This window comes from Pholcus phalangioides, unplaced genomic scaffold (genome assembly GCF_987345545.1).
Source record: "Pholcus phalangioides strain wild (caught in Gottingen) unplaced genomic scaffold, Ppha-v1.0 ptg000022l_1, whole genome shotgun sequence".
Taxonomy (NCBI): domain Eukaryota; kingdom Metazoa; phylum Arthropoda; class Arachnida; order Araneae; family Pholcidae; genus Pholcus; species Pholcus phalangioides.
Genome location: NW_028301615.1, coordinates 31,319,396 through 31,330,193, shown reverse-complemented (window position 1 = coordinate 31,330,193; position 10,798 = coordinate 31,319,396). Strand labels below are relative to the sequence as shown.

The window sequence follows — 10,798 nt, the reverse complement described above, 5'->3', positions numbered from 1 at the left end:
AAAATCAATTTAATATGTATTAATTTTACATGGTCTCGGGCTGCACAAAACCACCTCATGGGCCGCATGTGGCCCGCCGACCAGCTGTCGGTCACCACTGTTCCAGAATATACTGAATATTTAAGAATAATAAATAACTTATATATATTGTATATTGTAAAAACTAATACAATGAAGAGACCAAAACAAACAATTTTTTTTTTCCGTGCCTTCAAAGTAGGGCCGTAACTAGGAATATTTGCCACCCGGGGCAAACATGATTTTGCCGACCTCACCAATTTAAAATTGGAAAATTCCATAATGCTGTTCTGTTTTTTCATAAAAAATTTTGCGTCCCTTAAATTTTGCTGCCAAGGGTAGTTGCCAATTTTGCGTCGGATAATCGAAATCGCCGAATTAATGGAAGTTGATTGAAAAAACGCATTTAAATAGTAGAAACTTCTACGCACAGACATGCAATGACATGTTTTTCTCTTCATTGCTCGAAAAAATCCCGCCTAAAAACGCCGGATTATTAGATAGCAGAGACTAGCACACGGCCGCACTATCAATTTCTACTGTATATGATTCCATTTTGAGCCTAGTTGCATTATATGCGAACCCATAATCTGCTAAATATTAGGAACGTGAAAACAGATCAAAATATGTTGACTACACATTTGCATCATTGCTGCTAAAAAAAATTACGAAATTTAACGCATTTGTGTAATAGCCACTTGCGCCATCGTCGATAAAGAAATTTAAAAAAAGGGGAAGTGTTTAAATTTTTTGTTTTTTGTATATGGGGCCGCATCGGGCATGTCGTCGAGAAAAATTCATTCCCGCTCAAAATTTTCACATGTCCGGGCATGTCGGGCAGTAGAATATAATTGTCCAGCCCTGTTGTTTTCATTTTTGACTGACGTTGCATTCGACACTTCATTTCAAATTTTTTCAATTAATTTTATACATATTTTTAAATATGCCGCTGTGGTGGTCGAGTGGTTATAGTGCGGACTCGTGATGCGAGGATCCGGGTTCGAACCCCACAGTGGTGGTCGGCTGAAGTTGGTTTTCTGTGGTTCCCAACTTCAAGGCGCAAATGCGAGCCGATCCCCCCGTTAAAAAGTCTCGCCACAGAGAGCAACAGTCCTACAACGGTAAATCATTCAACCATAACACTTCACTCATAGTTAGAAAAACTGGGGACAGCACTACACATAACAAGCATTACACAGAAACAAAAACTTTACGTCAGGTTGCACTTTACGTACACGCACATTCCCGCATGTACCGCTTCGTTAGGGGTTCGTTGGGGGGGGGTTCCGCGGGGGGGGGTGCATTTGGGGTGTAGCAGTAGTAGGTAGGGCCTCCAAAAAAAAAAAAAAAAAAAAAATGGCTCGGGGATCCATGATGTTCTTAAGTCAGCCACCTCGTTAGGCAATTTGCCTGTTGTGGCGTTGTATTTGTATGAAATTAACATTTTTGGAAACTAAAATGTCTAATGAGGGAGTGCGTGTGTGTCGTCATTGTATTGTTATAAAATTGTTTACAATAATTTTTTTTCAAAAGTTAAATTTTCGGAAATTTCATTTTGACGTTCAATCTGCAAAATTTTTTTCCATGACAACGAACAGAAATAAATATTTTAAAAATAATTTATTATATTAATTTAATTTCAATTTCTTTTTGTTGTCACGTCACATGAGGTTCCCGAAATAATAATTGCCAATTATTTTAATTAAATGATGTTAATTAATTTATATTAATTAATTATTAAACTTTCACTAATTACAAATAAAACATGCTAAATTAACATAAAAAAATTTTAAACTTCTCAAATACGTTATTTAAGTAACCAATTAGCATAGTGGTTCCGAACCTTTTTTAGGCCACGCCCCACTAAAGCATTTGTGAAATCTTGATGTCCCCCCCATCGGGGACGCAACAGGAAATATTTTATCACAAGGGGTACCCTCTCCCTCCCTCCTGAAATTCCATTGCCCCATCACAAAGGTTTGTGATGTAATAATGTAAATAATTAACTCATTGTTGCATACGCACATTTTATTTTGTAAAGAGGTCCGTGTCCTTTATTGTTCTTCATTTTAATACCAAAAACAAAAAGTTTTTTTACTTTGCATCCTTAAATTTTGCAATCCGGGGGCTTCGCCCCCACCCCCCCCCCCGCCCAGCTCTGACTCTTTCCCCATTACTTATAATTCTGTTTATTCAGTAAATAAACTCCTATTCACGTGAGGGAGCCAAAAAAAGGTCACTTACCTAATCAAAGCAGTGGTTCGTAAGCAGGGGTCGTTCAAGAGACTTTGTGGGGGGGGGGGGGTCATGTACTTGAAAGAGACAATAATTAACTCATTGGTATTTCATTGTTATGTACGCATATTATTTTGTAACGAGCTCCAGTTCAGTGATTCCCAATCACATATATAGGGTGTCCTGTAAGTGCTAATACGACCTTTATCTCACCAACCGTCCGCCGTAGAGGTATGATTCCAATTTTAAAAAAAATGCTCAAATTGCGTTCAGAAATTACCCTATACCAGTTTTGAGAGTGAAAATACGGTGTGTCACAAAGAAGAAAAATCTAAATTTTTATACGGTTCCCTTGCCCACCGATTTTCAATTAGAAAATTGTTGCCCTGTATCTCTTCAGGCCAACAGAAAAAATTCCATGTTTCCAAGTGCAATATTCGCTAAGATTTGGATTCAAAAATCGGAGAAAAGTTGGGAAAGAACAGCAAAAGCTAACGGGCAACGCTTCTTTCCCTCATTTATTCCGCCCCATCCCAATGTTTGTCCGATTTTGAATTCGAATATTGCACTTAGAACCTTTGAAAAAAATTTTGGTTTCAGGAAAGACAGAGACACAGCTTTCTAATTGGAAGTTAGAGGACGAGGAGTGGGGGCATATAAAAATTTAGGCTTTTTATTTTGTGGCACACTGTATTTTCACTCTCAAAACTGGTACAGGGTAATTTTTGAACGACTTTTGACAATTTTTTATATTGAAACTATACCTCTACGACGGACGATTGATGTTATACAAGGTGGCGCGATAGCACTTACAGTACTCACATGTAAAAAAAAATTGCCCTTTGGTCATGAATTGGATGAGCAGTCAAAAATGGGAAAATACAAGAGAGATACAGGATTTTGAAGTCTGAGGACTACTACCATATGTATAATAATAATAATAATATTAATCCGGCGCCATTAAAACTGGCGCGAAAACGAATTTTCGGCGCCGAATATGCAAAGAATACAATAACGTGCTATCGACCGTATAACGGGACGAGGAACTGAAACTATCACCCGCGTTTGGCGACTTTATCTTGGCGACATCTGTTGCTTCTCTCTCTCTCTCGCATGCACGAGTAACCCTCGAACTGCGCGGCCAATTGAAAACATTTATTGCCTTCTCTCTCTCCCGTACTGTGTGTCTCTGTGAATGCGTAACCGGGAGAGCAAAAAAAAGAAGTTAATAACATCTCGGCCGTCGCCTAAGTGATGTCAACACTTTTCGCCCCGTAACATTAATGAGAACTTCCGCAGTGACTTGAAAATAATAGATAATAATAATTATTATTAGAAGATCCGGTAACATTCGACGGGAATCGAACCGGGATCAACGGGAATGATCCTACAAAGATAAGTTTCGGATAAGTTTTTCACGGATAACTTGGGAGCTAATGGTGAGTGTCTTGTCATTATTCAGCAAGAAATAATTATTTAATGAATTATTTTCTGTATACCATGATACGAATATAATGAATCCACAACATCTTCAAGGCCGTTTTGACTTGTGGCCCCCCTTGATCGGGGGGCGGGGGGGGGCGGGGGCTCTTTCGGAAATTTTTTACTGTATAGAATTGATTTATTGATTAAATGCATAAATTACTGACACTATGTTAATGCTTAGTTTCCGATGAGTCCTATCAACAGCTTAATTTGCCCCTCCCCAGGGCAAAATTATACTTTGGGCCTCATAACCGGCTATAAAAATCAGGCTATGCATTTGCATACTTTCTCTTAAGAATCGCAGTACCTGACATGGCCCCCTTTCACAAGCAGGACCGGAACACGAGGGAGCAACACCATTGTAAAATCATCTGATTTTACGATGGTGTAGGAGCAAAATTATGTTGCCCCCACCACATCAAAAATCCAAAAAAATCCCAGTTACGGCCCTACCTACAAGAGCTGACAGGCTCCAGCCCGGGGCCCCGAGACAATTGTCATCATTATTTTTTTTTTCTCCCTATAAATTCACTATAGAGGTACACACGAAGAGTTTGTCCGATGTCCCACCAACCAAAGATAACAGCTTAAGGGCAGTGCCACTGGATGTGGCACAGCCAGGTGTCTGACGTCATTATCTTGGGTCCTCTCCCATTCATCTGCGAGGATCGTACCAGGATGTTCTCATTTTTTAGACGGCGCTGTTGATATGCATGAGGTTATAGGAAATATTGGGGGGGGGGGGGGGCTCAAAGTCCGTAGGCTCCATGCAAGTTTATGCCTCTGTTTATAGGGTATTCATTATTATGGTACTAATACGTACTTAGTTTTCAATGGGGCCACGTCTATCAAAGGCATCGTTGCCACTGCCCTTGAGAAATCAAAACATTTCAGACAAAGGCTATGAATATTTCCCCTTGAAAATCACGGTGCTGATCACTTCATCTTTGGGGGAGCCTTTTCGGGGGCACCGGGGCAGACTTTTCCTTCCCGTTTTGAAAGGGTTATTATTATTATGCGAAGCAAATGTAAACTTTTGTTGGGGGGGGGGGGGAGCCTCCATGTAGCTCTAAGCCCGGGGGCAGTGCCTCGGTTGCCCCAGCCTAGTTACTGCCTTGAGGGGGCACTGAACATCGACGGACGTGCCTGGTAGGGCCCCATGCTTTTACACGGTCCTGTTATTGGGGGTATTTATTATATGGCACTAATACTTAGTTTCTGAAGGGTCCCATCCCCATCAACAGCATCATTTTCCCCTCCTTGAGTATTCTGGTAGTTAATCTCTAGGGATTATGTTGCCTCGAACGTGCTAGAAACATCAAGCTGTGCATTTTCGTTTTTTGAAAATCACAGTATCTGATCTCATTATCATGTCTCACCCCCTGTAAATTTGTGATGACCTTGTCCGGGTGGTTCCGTGATTTAAGACCGGGTTTCTTAACCTTCAACTTTCCATATAGTGGCCATCATTCATAGTTTTCCGTCGTTAGTGACCCCTTATGGCAATAATATGATCCTCCCCACTTACATCAGCGTTTCACAAAGTGTGTGCCAGGACTCCTTCGGGAGAGCCGACAACCCTTGTCAGGGGCCCCGCGGTTAGCTAACTGTATTAATGTGTGTGCCTATTTAATACCATGAAGAGGATCTTTGTCAGACTATTCTGGGACGCCGCGGACAGATATCCACTTGGGCAAGGGAGCCGCGCGAGGCAAACGTTTGAGGAAAACTGCCTTTATTCAGCACAAACTAATGCTGAAACAATAAGTTAATTGTTTTCTCATTCCAGCTCGTGGACCCCCCCCCCCACACCCGCCGAAACCTCTCCAAGGACCCTAAGAGGTCTGTAAACCCCTGGTTATCAGGGGCGTACGCAGGATCAACTTTTAGAGGGGCTCACAAAAAAAGTTCCGGGGGGGGGGAGGAGAGAGGGGACAAGGAATGTCTTACAGAGAAATTTTGAGTTCCCAACGTTCAAAAAGCAGAAATTAACAGAAATCGATAAATTAATTGATTAAAATAACATAGAAAAAGTATTTTCTTCCGATACTTCATTTTTTTCAGCAAAAATATTTTTAAAAAAATTAAATTTTTGGTTGGCTTAGAGCATAGTTTCCCAACCTTTTCTGTCCCATCTCGCCTCCGGCTTCAGAAAATTTTTTCTCCCATCGCCCCCCAACGCAATCTAACCCATAGGCTCCTATGTTATACCCGTAGCTTCTACCGCCCCCCGGAACATTCCATCGCCCCCCCCCCCAGAGAGCGTTAGCGCCCACGTTGGGATTCACTGGCTTAGAGGGAGCGAGTACATCTATACCACCCCCCTCCCTTCCCCCGCGGACGCCTCTGCTGTTACGAACCGCTAGTTTAGGACTATTCCCTTTTTAGGGCAGGGGCCTTCAAAGTTTCAGGCATTGCGGGCCACCAAGTCCTACCGTGGTATCATTCCCAGTTATTAAACTGGGGTTCCCCCAAATTATTGAACACTTATTTGCTCTGAAATTTTTTCTTTCATTAAATTCGATCTCTTATTTATTTTTAAATAAATATTTTTACCGATTCCGATATTTTTCAAATTATTTCTTTCATTAATTCTGAATTATTATTATTTTTTTAAATATAAATTTTCTTAAACTATTTGAAAGTATTTCTTTCACCGATTCTGAATTTTTTCCATGAATTATTACTTTTGAAATTCATCTCAAAATAATTCTGAAATCATTTTTTTTTCAGTAATTCTTCAATAATTTCTTTCAGTTGTTCTGCAATTATTTATTTCAGCAATTCTGTAACTATTTTTTTAAATTAATTATAAATTTTCATCAATTATGAAATTATTTTTTCCTAGTACATAGTTCTAAAATTATTATTTTTCACACATTCGAGGGTTTCCAGCATTTTTTTTTTTTTTATAATTCTGTAATTATAGTATATATACCTTTGTGATCCCAAATTTCATTCCTCGAAACACTATATATGTTTTATACATAGTATCATATATGTTTTATACATAGTATCATATATGTTTTATACATAGTATCATATATGTTTTATACATAGTATCATATATGTTTTATACATAGTATCATATATGTTTTATACATAGTATCATATATGTTTTATCATGAGATCTTTGTCATTTATATTGAGATCCTGTTATCATAGATCTCAAAAAGTGTTTTGGGTCCGGGCCTCGCGAATTCATCACGACGGCAATTTAATGCATCAAATGCACAGCATTACTATTGGATCTGGGAATTATTTCATAGTTCCACTCATTTTAAATTCATTCAACTTTAATACGTGATATAAGACACTTGAACGAGCATTTTTGGTCATAGAATATGCGGTTGAATAGCAAAGGCGGTGGAGGGTATTTTTGGAGAGTGCACAACAACCAAATTTTACAAAAGCAAATATATTTTTCTGACGGATCTGCTACAATCAGTCATTCGATGGTGCAGGGTATTGTAATGAGGGGCGTTCCCACGGTCAACCTGTGTGTTATACAAATTCTACCACAAGTTATTGTACCGCTTGATCATTGTTTGGCATAGCATAATCTTGATGGTCCCGCACCAATAAGAAACAAACTCCAATCCAATCCGAAGGTGCATATGCGCCCTGGAATGGTTGATAGCCCATATCGCAGCGAATACGTCGGAAAAATATGATATTTGCTTTTGGTGAAGTGCTGTTGAGCACTCTCTAACCCCCCCCCCCCTCCTCCCACTGCCTTTGCTATAGTGATTCGGCCGCACATCCTATGATCTAAAATGCTTGTTTAGGTGTCTTTTATCACCTCTTGAAGTTGGCCCCACGACTTTAGAATCACTCCGTAGTTCTAAATACGGCAGTACATTTCAGTGGCCCCAGCGCCCTGTTCAACTATTTCTTTTAACATAAAAAACGATTGAATTGTAATTCAATCGTTTTTTATGTTAAATAGCTATTTCCTCAAAACGGTTCATGGGCCACGGCAAAAAGCTCGAGGGGCCACATTTCCCAAACGGGCCGTGGGTTGAAGACCCCTGCTTTGAGACGACTCTGTTCTTATTTGTCCCAGAGATGACTCATTGATAAGAACAATTGAAGACCTTACAACCTTCAACGATTTCTATTTCCGACCATGAATTATGTATCCATGGTGAAACGGTCATCATAAATGCAATTATTGATCGCTGAACGAGAAAAAGAAAATCAATGAGATAATGACGGTTTTTTTTAGAGCGCTTAATCAGACATGTTCGTATTTAATCGTGTGCAACATGAACGACAAATTTTGAGGGGGCGGCAGATCATATTTTTTTCAGTCGATATAAATTCAAGTCTGAACCGACTTTCGTATTATTAATGTAATTATTATATTCATAAATAATTATGAAATAGTTTTTAAATTAAATTTTAGAGAAATACAGGGTGGGCACATTTAAAATATTAATCAATTGACATGAAAGGTTTCGCTGTCTAATAAAATACTTATGATGACCTGACTAGAATTTTTTTTATCAAATTGAAAAATATTTCAAATTTTCACTCACAGATGGCGATGCATCACCAAAAATTCGATGTAGCGCATAAAACACAACACAACCAGTGTGTATTTAATATTGATGACGAGATTTGCTCTTTACGTACTGTAAAACTGCACATTTCAATATGAGCACCTTTTTTTAGCTCGAGCTAAATGGGTGAAAGGGTGCTCATTTCGAAATACGGTAATTTTGCGACAATTACGCAAATTGTCATAATCAATAATTTTACACTGTTTGCGATACATTTTATACGTTTTGTGGAGTTTTCTTATTTTATAGCACCATCTGTGACTGATATTTGAACTGAACAAACTAGGCCATGATATATATGTTATTGCAAATCACAATTTTTTTGTGAATTGATTGATTTTTCATTAATTTTTAAAATGTGTCCAAGACTATTCGCCCACCCTGTATTCAATTATCGATTTCTATAAATGGATATTTTAACGAATGAATGCAAAATTTTTCAAATTTATTTGTCCCCTCCCCTCTACTTATTTTTCTAGAAATCGTATAAGATCGTAAATTCCGCTTGCAATATCACCCACTGTTATAATTTAACCCAATGCCAACTTTTACATGAGGCAAAGCTGGAATTATGGTGACCCTACGACCAGAGCTATATATGTTTGATTAATGAGTGAGTTTTTTGGTACTTAAAATATGGCGGCCCTAAAATCAGGAGGCCCGGGGCAAACGGCCCCGTTTTACCATGAGGACATCGGGCCCTGATTCAGACTATTAGAATATAACAACCGGCGGAGAACACTGTACACCGGTTACTGATAAAAACGATGAGGGTACTCGTAGTAGCGATAAGATGAAATAAAAATTCAAGAAATAAGAATAAGAAAGACTTTTCTCCTAAAGATAATGGCTCTTATTTTTCTGGCATTTTGCCAGTTTTCCGTGAGAAATGATACTTTCAGGGCCATAAACAAACTAAATACTCTTCTTCCTTTTCTTTCTCAGCTGATTTATTCCGTTATTGTCCTTATAATTCCTTTACTTTTTCTGCCATTACAACAGGGAAGGGACTATTTAAACAGCACCAAAGACCATTTTGCATTGAATGAAACACGGGGTGCCCATAAGGTATTGACAGGGGCCTCCTCGATTATTTTTAAATTTCTTACGCTATGGATTTAGTGGAAATTTATATACTAAAGATCTTACAGGTTGGGGACCCCTAATGAGGGGATTGAGGAGGGGGTGAGGAATGATACTTTCAATATATTTTCAGCCCCATGTCTCAAAACCTTTCACGGTACCAGAAAAAATAGCCACGGACCCAGAGGGGTCCTTGAGGGATTTTTTGTTGAGAGAAGTCCGGGTACTGGGAAATAATATTGTATTAGTTATAGAGGAAATTTCAAAATTCTGGATTAGTTAACAGACGATAAAGAGTATATGAAGTATCTGCAGATATTTGTTTGTTCATGTGTTACGGTAACTATAATAAATCGGTTATTATGCATAATCACAAAATTTTGAATAATATTTTCGAAGGATTTATCATTTTAAATATCTATATAGGCATTTCAGTTTTTTTCACCTCTCTCTACTAACTAGTAAAGAATTTTCAAATTTCCTTTGTAGCTAATCCCGTTATAGCATGCATAGGCCAGGGCTCGAAAATCTCCGCAAATTTACATGCACGGTCGGGCATGTAACTCGAAAAATAATGGATGCCCGATTCTAAATTTTACATGCCCGAAAACTATTATCACTCGATTCACAAAAAAAAAAATTAAAAACAAATTGATTTTATTAGCATAAAAATTTTGAAAAAAAGTTAATTTTTTTAATCGAAATTTCGAAATAAACACGAAAAATTTAAAAGGAGAGAAAGAATGTGGTTATTATAAATCTAAAATTAAGTCAAACGGCAAAATGAAACTTTCTGCGCTGTTGGTTTCGGAAAAGACGTCAGGAAGAAAGCCGCCTGGCATTCGAGTGGTTAGGGAGCTAGCCTCTCACTGTGCAGGCCTGGGTTCGAATCCCGGTTCAGGAATGGATGTTTACTAACACTTACAAATTCCCTGGACGGATCATACTGATCCCTTGGGAATACGTGATGATCACGTTATTAAAAAAAAAATTTGCAATTCATCTCACTTTATTATAGATTGATAACTAATTTATACGGTACGCGACCAGACTTGGGCCAGCACCTCCTAGAGATAGAATGCCTCCGCAGTCTGCTAGTGACGTCAGTAAGTAGTAAATTTTCTCCTCGGAATATTCAGGAAAAAAATTCCCTGTGCCAGTATCATCGTTGTGAGGAAAAGAAATGATCGGGCTCAGAATTGGCGATTTCTGTGCCCCACATCCAATCACTATGCGGTATTTGTGAGCCAATCAGGAAGATTCTGCGCCAAAATAAGAAGAAACGAAATAGAATGCTGTGTTTCAAAATGTGATAAACTTGCTGGTTAGTTTGAATGACGTTTATGGCAAACACTGCAGAGGCCTTATATCTCTAGGAGGTGCTTCTTGGGCATGTGCGGGCCCAGGATATG

The 10,798-nt window shown here is 38.7% G+C and overlaps 1 protein-coding gene across 1 annotated transcript in view; it reads left to right on the top strand.

The window, feature by feature from the left end:
* The first annotated feature begins 3,398 nt into the window (after nt 1–3,398).
* Nucleotides 3,399–10,798, top strand: part of LOC149070188 (proton channel OtopLc-like) — a 51,505-nt gene continuing 44,105 nt past the window's right edge. Inside the window, exon 1 of the mRNA XM_089249492.1 lies at nt 3,399–3,692. Coding sequence (XP_089105618.1) covers nt 3,690–3,692 — 3 coding nt within the window. The 5' untranslated portion in view covers nt 3,399–3,689. The remainder of the gene's footprint in view (nt 3,693–10,798) is intronic.